This window comes from Hyperoodon ampullatus, assembly GCF_949752795.1.
Source record: "Hyperoodon ampullatus genome assembly, chromosome: 5".
NCBI lineage: Eukaryota > Metazoa > Chordata > Mammalia > Artiodactyla > Ziphiidae > Hyperoodon > Hyperoodon ampullatus.
In genome coordinates, this window is record NC_136918.1 from 17,098,495 (window position 1) to 17,117,872 (window position 19,378).

Below are 19,378 nucleotides of genomic sequence, written 5' to 3' on the forward strand. Positions count from 1 at the left end.
CGCCTACCATCTGCCTCATAATTGGTAAAGGTGAGGTGAGCCGAGATGTATGAACAGCTTGGCAAGCTCTAAACTTCCCCTCAGTTGCAGGGCTGTGGTGGTGTGTAGGTTATCACAAGCCTTGCGCCTAGGAGCCCTTCATTTCTGTCTTTAACTCGCTGTGGGGTCTTGGGTAAGTTGAGTGAGCCAGTTTTCTGGAACATAGCATAGAGACGTGCACAGGGGCTGGCAAGGTAGGGGCAGTCAAGCTGTGGGCTCTCTAGAAACAATTCCAGTCTGCACATTCTATGAGTTTACGTTTATGGGGTGAGGTTGCTTTTTTCTTCTTTTTCCAATTTTATTAGTGAAGAATTTTCACCTACAGACAATAGTTGTTAACATTTTGACACATTTGCTTTCTCTCTCTCTGCACATGTATATATTGATTTTTAAACCTCTGTTGCTTCTTTCTTTGGTGAGTGTTGAACAGTTCTCTTCTACAGAGTATAGCAAAGTTCGTCATTCCTGAGGTTACAGGATGTTGGCTTCAGTTGGAGCTTTGACATCCTTCGGACTAATCAGTACCTTTCCTCCCACAGGATGAACTTACCGCTGTGAATGTAAAGCAAGGCTTCAACAATCAGCCCGCCTTTACTGGAGATGAGCATGGCTCGGCTAGAAATATTGTAATTAACCCGTCAAAGGTAATGGTCATCGCTTCCCAAAACTTCCGAAAGAGCATACGTATGTGAGACCCATGGTAGCTAATGTTGATGAATTTGTGTTATTGAAACCACAACCCATATTCAAACTTCCCCCAGATATCCTTTATGCTGTCCTGCCCCAGGGTCCAATCAGGGATCATGCACTGCTTTTGGCTGGCGTGTCTCCTAACCCTATTTTTTTTTTTTTTTTTTTTTTTTTTTTTTTTTTTTTTTTTTTTTTTTTTGCGGTACGCGGGCTTCTCACTGTTGTGGCCTCTCCCGTTGCGGAGCACAGGCTCCGGACGCGCAGGCTCAGCAGCCATGGCTCACGGGCCCAGCTGCTCCGCGGCATGTGGGATCTTCCCGGACCGGGGCATGAACCCGTGTCCCTGGCATCGGCAGGCGGTCCAGAGTCCCTCATTTTGTTGTTGTTGTCAGGTTTTTTTTTTCAGGTTAAATATTTTTGGTGCAAAGACTACGTTGCATATCAGGAGACATGCAGTGTTAGTTTGCCTGATGATTGGTTATACTGTTTGATCACTTAAGGTGGTGTCTGCCATCTCTTTACATTGCAAAAGTAGTCATCATTTCCTTGTAGTAATCTCCACAGGGTGATACTTTGAGACCATATGAATATCCTATTGTCCAATAAAATGTTATGCTATGATTTTAGCATCAATTGTCGATTCCTGCTGAATGATTTATTTTGCTGATGGTTTCGAAATGATGGTTTTGTAGTTATTATTCCTCGTATGTTTATTAGTTGGCATTCTTTTGTTAAGGACACCCCATTTTTCAGTATCACTTTGAACCCCTGAACTCTGCTTAAAATCAGTTGTAGGACCTTCAGTTTTCTTTTTGATGCTCACACTGTCTCACGTTTGGCCAGTGGGGGCACCTTTAACCTGGTTCTTGGGCCTTTTGGACAACCCCCTCCCCCCCCCCAACCCAGTCCTTTGGGCACTTCCTCACTTGAGGTACAATAACATAGTCCAGGGCCATCTTGTTCTTTTCCTACCCCATCCCAGATCTGGGTGCCCAGCTTGCTCATGGCTACTTCAGTGTCACAACTTGTAGGCCCTTTCAGTGGACAGAGATGGCAAAAATATTTAGGTTTGTTTTCTTCTTTTTCTTCCCTCCCTCCCTCCCTCCCTCCTTCCCTTCCTTCCTTCCTTCCATCCATCCATCCATCTGTTCTAAGTCAGTACCACAGGGTCTTTCCCATGCTTTTCCCTTTTCCATCATTGTATCTCCTTTCTCTTAAGGTGAGAATCCTGGATCCCAGCAATATTAGCATGTTTATTCATTTACTCTATCTTACAATATACATAAAAAGTTCCAGAATAAACTATACCAGTGTCATTCCAACAACAAAATTGCTATGTAAAATTTACAATTGCTCTACCGTGCTTTTTGTCTTTAGACTAACTTTCATTAAGAGTATGTAGTCAGAGGGACTTCCCTGGTGGTGCATTGGTTAAGAATCTTCCTGCTAATGCAGGGGACACGGGTTCGATCCCTGGTCTGGGATGATCCCACATGCCGCGGAGCAGCTAAGCCCGTGCGCCACAGCTACTGAGCTTGCGCTCTAGAGCCTGCGAGCCACAGCTACTGAAGCCTATGCGCCTAAAACCCGTGCTCCACAACAAGAGAAGCCACTGCAGTGAGAAACCCGTGCACCGCAATGAAGAGTAGCCCCCGCTCACTGCAACTAGAGAAAGCCCGTGCACAGCAACAAGGACCCAATGAAGCCAAAAATTTAAAAATAAATAAAATAAATTTCTTTTTTTAAAAAGTGTGTAGTCAGAGTGTTGTATTAAAAATTTCTTGAATTAAGTCTTTTTTCTTTGTGGTTATGTTAACAATTAGATATATAGATGGAATTATCTGTTTCTGTTTGTATTCTTTTAAGGTTTGTTTTTCATCCTTTTTGAGTTATTTCTATTTTTGAATATTAAAATACTTTTTAAATTAAAAAATCATGCCTACAGATTAAAAGAAATCAAGCATACAGATGAATTTCTATTCTTGTTTTCTCTTAACCAGACATAACCATTGTTAAAAGTTTGTGTATCATTTCAAATCTCTTTTTATATGCACACATGCATACACAAACATATGTAATTTGCTAAACTGGCAACTGAAGTATTATTTAAGTGATGTGAAAAAAATAGAATTATTTTCTACAGATTGTCCTATTGACCAAACACAGCGTTTTTAGTCTTTTTCCAATCTTGCTTGATACCTTTTAAACATCACAACTACAATTATGTATGTGTTGTAATTTGTGTTCTACTTTTTTTTCACTGTGGTAAAATTTACATAACATAAAATTTACCATTAACATATTTAAGTGTATAGTTCTTTGGCATTAAGTACATTCACACTGTTGTGCAACTATAACTACCATCTATCTCTAAACTTTCATCTTCCTTAACTTATATACTTAAAGAAGAAGTAATATCATTTTGTGTGTACTTTTCCTTGAGGCTGAAGTATTCATATTCATAGTAATTAATGGATAGATAACATTTCATCATTTATGTGCTGTAATAACTGAAACTGCTGGTGTACAGCAATTAGCCTATTATCTGTTTCTTATGGTTATTTATAAAGAAGCTATAGTCATATTTGAACATATAGCTTTTGTTCTTTAGGATAAATTCCCAGCAGCATATTACTTGGTTAGAAGGTGCATTAGTCTACTGGGGCTGCCATAACAAAATACCACAAACTGAGGGGCTTAAAGAACAGAAATTTGATTTTCTGAGAAAGTTTATTTTCTCACAGTTTTGGAGGCTGGAAGTCCAAGATCAAGGTGTCAGCAGGTCTGGTTTCTCCTGAGGCCTCTCTTCTCGGCTTGTGTACTGCTGCCCTCTAACTGTGTCCTCACATGGGCTTTTCTCTGTGTGCGGGTATCTCTGGTGTTCTCCTTCTTCTAGTGACACTAGTCATATTGGATTAGGCCTCACCCTTATGACCTCATTTAACTTTTTTTCTCTCTTTCTTGTTTGTTTTTTACAGTAGGTCCTTGTTGGTTATCTATTTTAAATATAGCAGTGTGTACATGTCAATCCCAAACTCCCAATCTGTCCCTCCATAAATTCATTCTCTAAGTCTGTGAGTCTGTTTCTGTTTTGTAAATAAGTTCATTTGTATCCTTTTTTTTTTTTTTAGAGTCCACATATAAGTGATATCATATGATATTTGTCTTTCTCTGTCTGACTTACTTCACTTAGTATGATAATCTCCAGGTCCATCCATGTTGCTGCAAATGGCATTATTCCATTCTTTCTAATGGCTGAGTAATATTCCATTGTATCTGTGTACCACATCTTCTTTATGCATTTATCGGTCCATGAACATTTAACCTTAATTACCTCCTTAAAGGCTCTATCTCCAAATACAGTCACATTGAGGCTTACAGCTTCAGTATCTGAATTTTGGATATACACAATTCTGTCCATAACAGAAAGTATGAATGCCTTGTGTATAGGAACCGCCAAATTGTTCTCAGTTGTATGAAGTTTTATGTCAATTTAAATAATTGAATAAATGGAAATAGCACCCGTTACCACTTCTGCTGCTCTCATCCTTCCTGTGAGATTTACTCAAGGATTCAAACCTTCTGAGGGGAATTTGATCTAATGAATATGAAATACATGACCTATAGTATAGCCACTAAACTTGTTCATTTTCTTACCAAATGAATTACTTTCAAAATAGCTGTGGATGGATGGAAACAAGTTTTAAGTTAAACCTTGTCTCTCATACCTTGTCTGAGGGAGTGCAAATTGGTATAAACATTATGGAGGGTAATTTGACGATGCTGATTAAAATTACAGAATCATACAATCTGAATTCTGAAAATTCTTCTGAAAGCTATAGCTGTACATGTATGAAATAACAAATAGGAAAGGCTATTCATTTTAATGTGATTTGTAATCGCAGAAGTTTGAAACAAATGTCCATTAACGGGGACTTGATTAAATAAAATGTGGTACATCCACACAGTACATTATTATGTGTCTGTAAAAATGAATGAGGAAGCTCTCCATAGACAAATGTGGAAGGAAGGCTCTCAGACATTTACTCAATGTACATAACGAGGTATAGATATAAGAGAAAAATAATATATTCGTGTTTGTTCATGTGTATTCACATGAAGAAACACCGGAAAGACACATAAGAAACTAATCAAGGTGGTTCTTTGGAGTTAGGCATTGGGACTTGGGAATGAGGCTCTTAACTTTTTCTCGATTTTAGAACAATGTGAATATATTGCTGATAGAATAAAATTAAGTGTATGATCATGTTTTGATTTTTTTTTTTTTTCGATTCCTAATGTGCATTTTCTCTGCTTGTGCTTTTTTGGGAATTTTGACTTTGTTTACATTTATGCAGTTGTTCATAAGGTTTGTTAGGAAGTAAAACGTATATACAGCCAGTATGTTCCATTGCTATTATTAAATACATAGAAAAGAGTATAATTGCAAAAGAGATTGCCCAGACTTTTCCTTTTTAATACAATTTTTGCAAATCTCTTGATTTGCAAAATCAGTGATTGGCTTGATTTAATTGAATAGTCTTTTCAGATCACCGTGGGTCTTCTTCTTTGACAGTACTTAGACTAGTTAAAATTTTTTTTATGTCTTTGTTTATTATGATTAAAATGATCATACATGGTTGCAAATAAGAGATCTTTTAAATATGAAACAATCTACATAGGTAGGTATTTCGTGCCATTTGTGCAAAGACCAAATATTGATTGAGAAATTTAAAATTAAACAATTTGTTACGCTTGGCTGCTTGTTTTCAAATAGCTGTTTTTTTTGGTGAATTTTTGCATTTAATTTATTCTCTGGACATTCTGCAAACTTTGCTTAAAAAAGAATACTATGAAGTTGTTTAAAAAAATAAGGTTCAGACTTTTTTTCTAATTACTATCATTTTTATTGCCATATTACCTCAACACAGCAAAACAGACTTTTTCACTGTACCTCAATCGCAAGGATCAAGGGATGCCAATTCACATTAAAAAAAATGTTTACCAGCTTTTCGCCCTGGTAGATAAACTTGGCTAATTGCTTCCAACTGTGTTCCACCCTATAGACTAATTGTTTATTGAGTCATGAGCATTAACTAAGGTAGTGATTCTTATTTTGCTGCAGCAGGGTAGGTATTTTATTCTTATCATGGTTGCCACTGTCTGCTAACCTTATTGAAGGTATTTGTTAGAAATTGTTGTCCACATCCTGTTATTAGAGAATTTCCAGGGGACAAAATGTGATGCTGTGATAGGATTCTTGGAAATTCCAGGAGGTTTTCTGTGGATTCATTTAGTTTTTAGCTATTACTCCATCCCCTTCCTTCTTGTCCCTTTGTCTTTCCTTTGTCCTCTTTTAATTTGGTTAATATGAAAATGCTAGTCATTCACAGGAAGCTCCCTTTGCTACTTTGTTTCATTCAGAGCAAGCCACACTAGCTTTCTCTTTCTGAACACTTGTACTCATGAAATTGGCAGCCCAATCAAAAATGTTGAATATTTAATTTAATTGAACCTTTTATAATTTGCCATTTAAATAAATTAGATTTCTCTAGACTTTTTTTTTTTAAAGCACTGAGTGTAAATACAGAGTTTCCTTTCCAAATTTATGTGCTATTAAAATGAAACAAGAAAAACAATGATTACTGGGTGATTACCAGGTTCTGATCTTATATGCAACACCTCTCTGGAAAAAAATTCTCTCCAAATGGGTGTGTACTGTGAAAAAGGAGAGGTACATCTAAAGATGAAAGCAGAACCCATTCTCTTGAAATTTATTCAGGATGTAATGAATTTTATCCTATAGGGATTTTCAAATTCCCTTCTTGTTCCCTTGAACTACTTGTTAGTAGTGAAACTAAGGTGCTGTGGGAGTTTCTGCATTATGTTAGTGTAAGGAAATCACAACTCTTAGCTTCAAGGACTTAAATTCCCATTTTATTTTCCAATGGGCTCTTTGAAGATTTTCTATTAAAACAATAAAAATAAAATACTAATATGTACATTACTAACATTCTTGCTTATTGTCTTTAAACTGTTTTCTCTTCCACAGATTGGAGCTTATTTTAGCAGCATATTAGCTGAGAAACTAAAGCTTAACACTTTCCAGGACACCGGAAAGAAGAAACCACAAGTTAATGCTAAAGATAATTATTGGCTGGTTACTGCTCGATCCCAGAGTGCGATTCATAGTTGGTTCTCTGACTTAGCAGGAAATAAACCACTTGCTATTTTGGCAAAAAAGGTACTAAATATTTCTTGCATTGTTTTAATTGAGGCCTTATAGAAATGAAAACATTTGAGATAATGTTCAAGTATATGTTTCTTTTCCCCAATTCTCTCCAAAACTCAAAGTCTCAATGGCAGGTATCCTGCACTAGGTGTGTGCTGCACATAGGCTGTTTCCCCTTCATTTTGATGGCATGTGGTGCCTAGGACATCTAGAGACCTAAACATTCTACACAGGAAGCTGTTTATGTGGATATTAGGTAGACAGGGTTTTAAAATCAAAAACAGGCAGTGAGACTTCATTTATTTCTGTTACATTTTCAGTTTTTTAGGTCAGGATGTCCAAATGGGTTAAATAGAAATCCTTGCTTTAATGTTATTTCCTTGTCTTGAAAAGTACCCATCCAAATTCTTAAACTAACTCTTCTTCCGAACAAGTGAGATAAAAGATAGTGAATCCTTGTGTGCTTGAAAACCGTCTTTGAAAAAGTTTCAGTACAAAATGGGCAGGTTTATTCATAGCTCCCCGCTTTTTTGAGAAGGGGGAGGGAAGGGAGGGTTCTTTTAAAAATCTTTGCCTTTGATCGTTTTCCTCACGTGGGAAACACTGCACAGATTCAACAATCTTACAATCCCAATAATACAAAATGTCTTTTGAAATTTAGATGAGAGCCAGAACCTCCCTCTTAGTCTTGATCTCTGACTTCTTACACACCTTTCAAATAATCCCCAGGTCTTTCTCATCTCCCCTGAAACCCTTTAGTTTTAGGGGAGCCCATCTTCTCTTCTTAAGTTTTCACGAATGGCTTGGTGCAGGCCCAGGTCAGAGGAGAGCTCCTTCGTGTATTTACGTTTTTGTTTTCTAAAGCACCTCTTTGAAGATAGTGCCTGTAGCTCCCGTTGGCTTTATTTTGCCCTAGTGTCAGAGCCTTGCGTTGCCTTTCATAGATGTTAGTGCTTAAAGGCAACCGAAATCCTTGCAAAGCAGAACGATCAACATGACCCTCTCTTGCTACTCAGGTGGTACCTCTGTCTCAACACAGGCTGGACCGCATAGCATTTCTTTTCCATTGTTGACTGTTTACCACGTGTTCCCACTGTGGCCTGGGAACTGTATCTGAAGGCTGCAGAAGTCAAAGGCCATCCTTCAGTATTTGATGGCTTTCTACCAAAAGTTCATACCCTCCATGTTGGTACCTTCAACTCCTATGTAGCCAGCCTGACATCTTTCCTTTTAGGTTTGCCTTTTTTGTAAGCTTTTAGAATGCAGTTTTTTTTTGGGGGGGGTATTTCCTGAAAGGGAATACTCATGAGGAATTGATGCCCTTGCTTTAGGGGTGTAATGGTCTCTCATCTTTTAAGAGGGAGATGAATTATGGTGCAGTGTATTAGCCGCTGTTCTTCTCTCTTTATTAGGAGCTGCCTCTGGCCAAGTCAGGTGTCCCTCAGGTAAGCCCTGACGTTAATTCTTTGCAAAGTTAAAGATGTTTTCTTTGTCAAGCCATTGAATATACTTTGAAGTATTCATTTCTTGGGCATTTCAAGAGTCATTCCTTCCCATCCCTTCCTCAGCATTTCATCTTCTTGAGATGGCGAAAACTCTTTAGAGTTGGGTAAAAGATTGCATTCTCTGCGTGTTCTTCATATTAGAAAGTTTAAATACCTCTTAATTTCTGTTATTTATCTGCGAGATGGCTTGATGTACAAGACCTTCCTTTTCCTGCTGAGATCCTGAGTCATCTTCCAGCTCTGATCTAGAGTTCAAAATAGTTTCCTGTACGGGATGGATCAGGTTTCTGGACCTGGTTTTCTGTTACTATAAAGCTCCACAGCACTCCAAGTATTTAGCCACAGAGAGGTCAACAATGGCCTGTAAAAGGCCTTTTAATTCAATCACGGTCATAGTTAGGTTTGGAAAAGGAGACTTCTTGCTCCTGGGGATATCCTTTTAGCTCTTGAGCAGTTCACTAAGAATGTAAGAATGATGTGTTCACTTCTGGTGACTTGGATTACTGTGGTCTCTGGAATTTCCATTTGCCTCTACCACTGCTTAGCAAACAGAGGGTGCTGACAGAAAGGAGAATACAGGGAGAGAAGCATTACAAGGGCAACCCTTTGGTGGATGGAAAACCACGCTAGGTGTCTTAGTTTTCTTCTGGTACTTAGATGCAGTTTCACCTTGGTTTAGAAACCAAGGTTTAGAAACCTTCTAAAACCTTCTAAACCAAGGTTTAGAATCCAAAGGCCCAGTGATTGCCTAGGTTCAGCTACAAGTTGAAGTCAGATGGTTTCTTGGCTGAAAATGGAATCCATCCCTGTAGGAAGTCATACTTCAGTCAGTGTAAACATATTTTCCTTCCTGAGTTGGCCCGAACTGTAAATGTGACAAAACCATCAAAATGTGTCTTCTTCCTTAATTAAATAACTTTCTTCACATATGTTCTTCTGAATTCTAAAGCCCTTGATTTGAGCCAACCATTTTTCTTAGGGTTCTGCCAGCAGGGACAGTGAGCTAGAGGTTTGCCTTATGCTGTTCATGTAAGACTCAGCTTTGTTTGCTGTTTCATATAAACATTTCACATGCTCAAAATGCTCCCCCCATCCCCGGCCGTGCCTTCTTGTCAAATGCTGTTCAAAAAGAAATCCTTTATTTAGGCTTCTATAAAGATGCTATTAGTAATGTTTCTTTGGAGATGCTAACTTTACTTTTTGCATTTGCCTGGTTTTTAGGCTTTGATCTTATATATAGTCTTCGGGTATGTCTGACTGAGAGGGAACCTGACCGTGACAGCTAAAATGTAACTCCCTGATACCATACTGTATGTTCTAGTGAAAAACAGCAGCTCCCATCTTGAACTGACTCTATAAGACTGTGCTTTTCTTGTCCCTGGCCTAAACGACAGTAAACCCAGAGCCTTGTGCTCCATGAAAGATGTGCCTTGTAAGCTAAATTTTCAGGAAATTTTCTAGGTAAAATGTATCACCGTGATCCACAGAGAGGAAGTTTTATAGCTTTAGCCTGTGTCACTTTCACCTCCCTTTTATATAGTTATGTGGTATGCTGTGTAGTTGCCTTTGTCATGGGGGAGGTTATGTTCTAAAGTCAGCAACCAAGGTAGGAACTGTACATGATCAAAAGTCTATTACATTGCCCGTAAAATACAGTGTATGGACACACTGCATCTCAGTGTTCAACCAGGCAGCTTTTCTTTATCACTGGAGCCGCTTGATGTTTCTTTGGGAAGAACCAGGTGAAATAGCTTGTTTTAAAGAGCTATGTGAAAAAAAACACTTACTTTTAAATTCTGGGATCACACTTTGTTCCAAGACTGTGAATAGTCAGATTTGTAACATATGTATAATGCAAAAAAATCCACTGGGTAAACCATTGGCTAACTAAGAGAAAAATGCCATGCTATATGAATCAGTTAGCTGGTTTGAAGCTTTGATTTTCAACACAAGATCAAGCAAGACTTCGGGGCATAGAGACCAGGGCTAGTGATGTCCATGGTTGTGGGTTTCCAGAATCTTCTTAGGAGAGAGTCAGGTCCATGGCTTGAGAACACATTGGGGGGCTCGGAGAAATCCTTGGAACTGGAACTGGCAACAAAATGAAAGTTGTTATCATTTTGATACATGTAATTCTTTTGCTTTATCCTTCTCACCCCACCGTGAGGTGGACAGGGTCGGTATTATCTCGTTCATACGTGAAGAGCCCGGGAGTCATGGGTTTAACCACCACAGGCTGGGGCCACGACTGCAGCACAGGGGTGTTCATTGCTGGGGGCGGGGGTGGGCACGGCCTGCTTCTCCATCTCCCTTTTCCCATCCTGCTGCATTGCAGCCAGCATCCTCTCTGTCCGCTGCGTTACCCTGTATTCGTAAATTGGATAGCTTATGTATAGATTAATGGGCTATTCCTAGGATATTTATGAGGAATTCTAGCAGACTGGATTAACTCTTTTGAGCCATTCGGCAGAACATTGGGATACTAATTTGCTAAATAGTACCTTTGTGGCCTGGAAGAAATAATTAACTGCCTCCAGTGCCCACTTGCAACCAGTGAATTAATTACCCAGCTATTTCTAGCTCAGTGTTTATTAGGCAGATTCACTGATCCATCATTTTAGCCTCTATTTAAAATTTTGGTCTAAAGGCACTTTTAGAAGCTTTCTGGAAATTGTCATTCTTACGAAATGTTACAGTCAGAAAGCTTTATACAAAAATGTTCTTTGATAAAATGTGGAGTGGGGATAGCTTTTCCTTGATCTCTCCCTTCCAGTTTTGAGATATAAACTCGTTGGAGGACTGTCATGAGATTATTTTCCCTATTTTGTTGATACAACAAGTAGCTTTCAGCATCTGAGAGTTTGAAAATAATCTGTTTTTATAAATAAGAAAGCACAACTGATAAAACTGTGTTGCCAATGTGCTAAACATAGTTTTGATTCTTTTTTCTTAAAATTGGCTTAAAATTTTTTTTTAAATGGCATGTGCCATTTAAAAAAAGGATATAGTTTTTCATAGCCAGCAGGAACTTAGAGTCTCTTTCTCTTGCTTCCCTTTCTTTAGGTTGGCCTAGCGATGAACATAATATGTGATTGTTACAAATATATTATTTCTTTTTAGGTTCCCATCCTTAGTAAAAAAGAAGATGTTTTTGCATATTTAGCTAAGTATTCAGTGCCAATGGTTCGAGCAACGTGGCTGATCAAGATGACTTGTGCCTATTATTCTGCTATTTCTGAAGCGAAAATTAAGAAACGTCAGGCTACTGATCCCAATTTGGGTAAGTGAGACAGTATGATACATTTTACATTACCCTGTAAATACTTGTTGCCTGCACCTTCCATACCCATCCCAGAGAGGTGAGTCCCGCGAAGGTCCATTAGTGAAGGTAAAAAGTCGCTCGAGGTGTGGATGGAGTGCCGGTTCTGTTCACCCAGGCACAGATTCCTCGTTCCTGAGTCAGCAAGTCCTGTTGCTCTTACCTCCAAAGTGTGTCCTGTGTCTGAACACGTCACCACCACAGTTCCTGAAATGCTGCTTCAAGCCACCCCCTCTCTTGGCTGGAGACAGTGGCAGCCTCCTAACTGGTCTCCCTGCCTCTATTTTTGTTCCTTAACGTTCTGGCCTCTCCACAACCGCCACACTGATTGTTCAGCCTAAATCAGATCATATTGTGTCCTTGTTTATAACTTTACAGTAGTTTCTCATTACAATTAGAATAAAGATCCACATTCTTTTTTTGGGGGGGGGAGGTTTAAATATTTTACTTTTGTTTATTTATTTTTTAAACATCTTTATTGGAGTATAATTGCTTTACAATGGTGTGTTAGTTTCTGCTTTATAACAAAGTGAATCAGCTATACATATACATATGTTCCCATATCACCTCCCTCTTGCATCTCCCTCCCACCCTCCCTATCCCACCCCTCTAGGTGGTCACACAGCACCGAGCTGATCTCCCTGTGCTATTTGGCTGCTTCCCACTAGCTATCTATTTTACATTTGGTAGTGTATATATGTCCATGCTACTCTCTCACTTCGTCACAGCTTACCCTTCCCCCTCCCCGTGTCCTCAAGTCCATTCTCTACATCGGCGTCTTTATTCCTGGCCTGCCCCTAGGTTCTTCAGAACCACTATTTTTTAGATTCTGTATATATGCGTTAACATACGGTATTCGTTTTTCTCTTTCTGGCTTACATGACTCTGTATGACAGACTCTAGATCCATCCACCTCACTACAAATAACTCAGTTTCGTTAAAGATCCAGATTCTCGCCTGCAGCTCCATCCATAGTCTAACCCCCTCTTTCTGCGATGTTCTGGCCACACACCCCTCCAACACGTGTACTCCTTCCTTTCCTGGGCCCCCCTCTGCCTTTCCTCTTCACCCTGTGCTTGAGTTGCTCTTCTCTAGACTATTTGCAGCCTCCTTCTCTTCACTGAGGCTTTGGCTCAAGTGTCATTTCCCCAGTAGGTTTTCCCTGCCCACCCAGCTAGCTAAATAGCATTCTCTCTCTTTCTCACCTTCCTCCCAGTTATGTTCTCCTGTGTTGTTATTTTATTCACAGCACGTTTCTCTGTCTGAAATCATCTTTTAAGATTTTGTGTCTGTCATCCTCTCTCTCATGCACACGCACACGCACAGACACACGCACTGGTAGGTATTTGTTGAATGAACTGAAGGGAAACTACTTTCAGTCAGAATTTCTGCTCTTTGGGTGACTAGACAGTGACTCCTTGAGGCGGTGCTAAAACATGCTTGATAAAAGGTTGGATGCTACATTAGAACTGTGCACAGAGAATTATATATAAAGAGTCCATTTAAAGATCGGGTTTACAAATAATTCTTTATGACATGGAAACGTGCTTATGGTTTTATAAGGTAGAGCCCCAACTGCAAAGCTCTGAGGGGCAGGATGGAAAGCACAAATGTCCTCCACTGCCAGGAGGCACCCTAGGGGAGCGAGTCAGGGCGAGGCGCATTCGGGAATGGTAAAGGGGCCTCGACGAACCGGAGAGTGGGGACATTCTAAAAGAGTGAACACAGAAATTCAAAACAAAAAATGGCCTGGGGCTTCCCTGGTGGCGCAGTGGTTGAGAGTCCGCCTGCCGACGCAGGGGATGCGGGTTTGTGCCCCGGTCCGGGAAGATCCCACATGCCGTGGAGCGGCTGGGCCCGTGAGCCATGGCCGCTGAGCCTGCGCGTCCGGAGCCTGTGCTCCGCAACGGGAGAGGCCACAACAGTGAGAGGCCTGCGTACCGCAAAAAAAAAAAAAGGCCTGATTCCATGGCTGCCACCTTTGAGTTCAGCATTATCTCGTGTGTCAAAATAACAAGCAAAAATGAACTGTACTTAAAAAACAAAACTGTGTAGTGTATATATGTAAATGTCAAGAAAAAAAAAGGGAGGAAATAATCCACAAAGTTAACAATGGTTGTCTCTGAGTCTGTTTTCACAGTAGTCTTGTGTTAACTACGTGTCTCATTTTTTCATCAGCTTATTATTTTATTGGGGGAAACAAAAGAAATGTCCCTTTTTTATTACTAAAGTAGTTATGTTCTCATTACAGTATTTTCAAATGGTGCCAAAGTAGATACAATACAGTGTATAAATTTCTTTTCTCCCTTGTCCATGTTTTCCTTCTTGAACTTTCCTTTATTCATATACAGACACATATGTGCAATTCTTCTTTATCTCTTTCTCTCTCTCTGTCTATATCTATCCGTGTATTTATTGCATTTAATAATAATTCTCCGCATAACCTGGGTATCTAGTTGCTTCTTAGCCACCTCTACTTTGATGACGAACAGGCATCCGAAACCTAATGTGTATCAAATCAAAGTTGATTTCTCACCATCCCTAAACTTGTTCCTTCCTCAGACTTCTCCTTAGTAAATGTTATACATAGCCATCAGGCGAATAAGAGTAAAAGACATATTGTCATTCTGGGCTTTTCGCTTTCTCTCAAAACTCTCCATTTACTCCCTTAGCAATCCTGTTAACTTTACTTTCAAAATCTAATCAGGGCTTCCCTGGTGGCGCAGTGCTTGAGAGTCTGCCTGCCGATGCAGGGGACGCGGGTTCGTGACCCAGTCTGGGAGGATCCCACGTGCTGTGGAGAGGCTGGGCCCGTGAGCCGTGGCCACTGGGCCTGCGCGACCGGAGCCTGTGCTCCGCAGCGGGAGAGGCCACAAGGGTGAGAGGCCCGAGTACCGCAAAAAAAAAAAAAAAAAAAAAATCTAATCAGAATCCAGCAAGGTATTCCTGCTTCCGCTGCTGCCACCCTGGCCCAAAGCACCAGCAACCCCACCTTCGCCTGTGCTTTTTATTGCAGGGCCTCCAGTGGATCCTGTTTCTGTTCTTGCCCCTCTAATGACAACTTTCTAGTTTGTAGTCAGAGCGATCCTGCTAGGACATACATCACGGTTCACGCCTATGCTCAGCATCCTCTCCTGGCCGCCGCCTGTCTCTCTCAGACATGTGCCTCAGCCAGCACGAGCAGCCCGTATGCACATCGTGGCCTCAGGCATTGACCCGTGGCTGCCACTCTCCCTCTCACCCCCGGATATCCCCCTGGCCTGCCGTCTCCCCCACTGCTGGCTTAGCTCAGAGGGCACTTCCTAAGAAAAACCTTCTCTTCACGTCCTGCTTCATTTTTCTTCATAGCTCTTAATGCCATCTCGTTATATTTTAATTTATTGATCACCTATTTCTACTGACTCTGAACTGTAGTGATTCTTCATGAGATAGTTTGTCAGATTTTTTCCGTGCTGGATCTCCTAGGGCAGTACCTGGCGTACAAAAAATGCTCAGTAGTTTTAACGATAAATACATGAACAATTAGGCTTGGGGCTTCCCTGGTGGCGCAGTGGTTGAGAGTCCGTCTGCCGAGGCAGGGGACACGGGTTTGTGCCCCGGTCCGGGAAGATCCCACGTGCCGCGGAGCGGCTGGGCCCGTGAGCCATGGCCGCTGAGCCTGTGCGTCTGGAGCCTGTGCTCCGCAACGGGAGAGGCCACAACAGTGAGAGGCCCGCGTACCGGAAAAAAAAAAAAAAAAAAAAAAGAAAAAAAAAATTAGGCTTGAAGCGTTTGTGTGTATGTTTGTGCGTGTGTGTGCATGCTTTTTTTTTTCTTTTCATTTTCTAATTTGCTCCAATTTGTAATCCTTGAAACCTTCAGCATTGCTAGCTATATCGGAGAGACTAGTCTCCATTCCTTAGATGCTCTTCGTAATTTTTGGTAACTTGTTCCTGTTTTCCTTGATATTCCATTTAATCTGATTTTAACTGTCATAAAAAATGGTGATCATGCAGGAATGATTCTGCCAAATGAAATGTAAACAGTTTTAGGACAAGTGAAAGTCTAATGGACCCTCATCATTTGTGAAGAACACGTAGTTAAGAGTTTTTAGGCCTCCCAGATATGAAGGCATCACCAGGACTGTATGATTTCCTCTCCCAAATGGAGGGAAGCCTAGCTCCAGTGTCTAGCTCAGAACATCATGGACTGCTTGTTGGATTTGTTACTTTTGCTATTAATTTCCTTACCGGTGTGATCAGTTGGTTTGGTGAGGGGATTATTTTCTAACCACCCCCCACAAGCTCAAATTTCTATTATCTGCACACCCACCACAGATAGTTGATTAGGTTCACCCACTAGCTGTGTTTTCTCTTGTTTCATAAGCCACATAACACACGATTCCATTTTTCGGCTCAGTTTATTTACAGAGTATTACATGGTCTTTATGATTATTCTTGTGTATTAAAAAGTGTGAATGTTAAATCTATGAAGGTCAATTGCCTACTGTCCTTTTCTCAGGGTAGGGTATAAAAGCTTTGACCTAAAAAATGCTTAAGGCTAAAAATATTTTTTAAATGTGTGAATTTTAGAAGTTCCCCTAACCTTTTAGGTCTAACATCTCAGAAAGAGCTTTGGGTTGTACTCATCTTGGCTCTGGTGCTATGTGGCTGGGTGACTGAAAGCAAAGTCCTTAGTCTCTCCAGACATGGGTCTCCTCAACCTTGATCCAATCCATGGTCTACGTGGCCTTTAATTGCCATGGTCTTCAGCCTGTCTTTTTTTTTTTTTCCGGTACGCGGGCCTCTCACCGTTATGGCCTCTCCTGTTGCGGAGCACAGGCTCCGGACGCGCAGGCTCAGCGGCCACGGCTCGCGGGCCCAGCCGCTCCGTGGCATGTGGGATCCTCCTGGACCGGGGCACAAACCCGTGTCCCCTGCATCGGCAGGCGGGCTCTCAACCACTGTGCCACCAGGGAAGCCCTGACCTTGACATTTTTGAGGGGGACAGGCCAGTTATTTTGTAGAATGTCCCTCGGTTTGTATTTATCCAGTTGCTCATCATCAGATTCATGTTACCACTTTTGGTGGGAGTATCCCGGAAGTGACGCTGTGAGTATCCCGGTACCTCCCATGACATTGTCCCAGTACCGGTGATGGTAACTTTGAGCTTTTGGGTAAGGTGGTGTCTATCAGGTTTCTCCACTGCAGAGTTACTGTTTTGTCCTTTGTGATTAATAGGTAATTGAACTAGGTAGATATCCAATTGCTCTTTCTATATTCTTACATGTGTTTTAAAAACGCAAATGTAGTGTACTATTTATACTGTATGAAAAGAGCACACAGTTTTCAATATCTGATCTTGGTTTGCTATCATTCTGTTACACCGGGTATCTCTCACTTACTACTTTGTCTTCAGCACCTTCTTCGGCTTCTTGAAGCAAATTACACAGTGCCTTTGGAAGCATTTGGCTGTGTAGACATGGCCATAATGTAGCAAGTTTCCCACTCCAAGCAAGCTCTACAGCCAAGCAAGTACACACATATATATGTGTTGAATTGCATTAGATTGCATACACTGCAGAAGATTAACTTGCAGTAATAATTTCTATGTTCTAGAAACCATTCAGCACATTTGGAGCAAGATTGAGTATCGAGTGTCACCCTCTTTGGCATTGGTTTTACGGCTTCCGTTGTCTTGGTGATCATTCTTAGGATTTGTGAAGTGTTTTCAGTAGAAATGGCCTTTATTCCTTTGTAATAGAAACATGTTTTATTTTCAGTTCCCACATTCAGTGTTGGAACAGAGCTATAAAGCACTGCTGTTTGATTTTATTGAAGAGAGTTTTTCCTAATGTTCAGTGGCGTAACAGTAACAAGGGAACAGGCCTGTTGTGTACATTCTTTAAATGTGGCAACACAGAAATCTTCACTGTCATTATGCAGAGTTACGGATCTAAAATGTAGAGGAAGTGAGTTGCTGCCCTGGGGAGCTTGCAGCGGGCAAACACACACCTAGTGCAGTGTGTACCCAAAAGTGAGAGGGGCAGGCGGGGCCTTGGGTTTCTGGGTGAGGTTGCATGTGTAGTTTCAATTTGGGGCAAAGAAATATTTGACTTGTACGGATCCTAACATCAGGGCAGAGATTTTAAACCAGAGGTGAATTAGGGAGGCTTGGAAGAAGAGACTTTAATTCTCCCTCTTTATGAGACCTGAAAAAATAAGAGGTTATAGGTGGACATGATGTTTAGAAAATGCCGTCTAATAGATGAGTGTTAAGAGACTCGAAGGAAAGAATACCAGACGTGATACATATTTGGTTTCTGATATTTTTTGGAATTGAATGAAGTTTCGTTTTTAAAACAAGAATATTTAACTGTCTTAAATGTTTTGAGCTCACCAGAGAAGAGCATTTAAAATGGGCTAGCTAAGGGAACTCCCTGGCGGTCCAGTGGTTAGGACTCGGTGCTCTCACTGCTGCGGCCCGGGTTCTCCCCGGTCGGGGAACTAAGATCCCGCAAGTCGTGCGTCGTGACCCAAAAAAAAAAAACAATTAAAGCCAGTCAATCAGTAAAATGAGCTAGCTAATAACTTAAAAATAAAAAAGTAAAACTTACACAGAGTTATATAATTAAAATCTTTGAACAGATTTGGAAGTGGGACTATGGTAAATAACACAGAACCTTGTACGTTTATTTGTAGGAATTTCCCCTACAGTGAGGAGGAGTCTTACCGTTAATGAGTTATGTGAGTTCATCGTATAACTCTAGTATTTACTATTATACCATTCTTGCTATCACTGTAACAGTGGCTGTCCCTTGAGCAGTTATGGAACCACACTCACTGCGGCGGGCGGGATTTTGGTGCACCCGACAGCCCTAGACTGAATCAGCTCCTGACGCGTGCTGTGAAAATGAGCTTTCCAGCCTTGGGGATACCTCCTCCTTTTGCCGTTGGGCCCTACGACGGTGTTTCCTGTGGGCTAGTGTGAGAACAGCCCTCCCCAGGGCCGTGGTACCGCCTTCCCCCTTTCTTAGTGAGCACTGGCTCAGCTCTCTGTCTGTTCTGTCTATTGTCTGATTTATTGTTCAGGAGCCCTGGGAGAAATGTACTTTATCCCCAGTTCACAGATGAAGGCACTGATGTGCAGGTGGGGGACGGAGCCCCTTAGCTCGTGCGTCCAGACCGGGCTCTGGAGTCTGTGCGCTGGGCGCTGTGCTGGTCGGTGGGGACGGAGGGGAGAATGTGGTCACCGCCCCCCCCGGTCTGCACAAGTGGGGGGAGGGGGCACACAGCCAAACACTCCAGATATTAGAGGTCCTAGGAAGGAAGCGCAAACAGGGAAGCGCATAAAATGCGGAGGGAGGGGCTTCCCCGGTGGCGCAATGGTTGAGAGTCCGCCTGCCGATGCAGGGGACGCGGGTTCGTGTCCCGGTCCGGGAAGATCCCACATGCCGTGGAGTGGCTGGGCCCGTGAGCCATGGCCGCTGAGCCTGTGCGTCCGGAGCCTGTGCTCCGCAACGGGAGAGGCCACAGCAGTGAGAGGCCCGCGTACCGCAAAAAAAAAAAAACAAAAACGTGGAGGGAGTCCCAAGGGGCTCGGGAAACCCGGGGA

General features: G+C 41.5%; 1 protein-coding gene across 2 annotated transcripts in view; it reads left to right on the top strand.

Moving 5' to 3' along the window:
- MED12L (mediator complex subunit 12L) overlaps positions 1–19,378 on the top strand; it is a gene marked incomplete at its 5' end in the record, with an annotated part of 320,500 nt that overhangs the window by 28,659 nt on the left and 272,463 nt on the right. For both annotated transcript variants that reach the window (XM_079705501.1, XM_079705502.1), the window contains 3 exons: positions 579–683; positions 6,782–6,973; positions 11,587–11,746. In XM_079705501.1, coding sequence (XP_079561627.1) covers positions 579–683; positions 6,782–6,973; positions 11,587–11,746 — 457 coding nt within the window. The remainder of the gene's footprint in view (positions 1–578; positions 684–6,781; positions 6,974–11,586; positions 11,747–19,378) is intronic.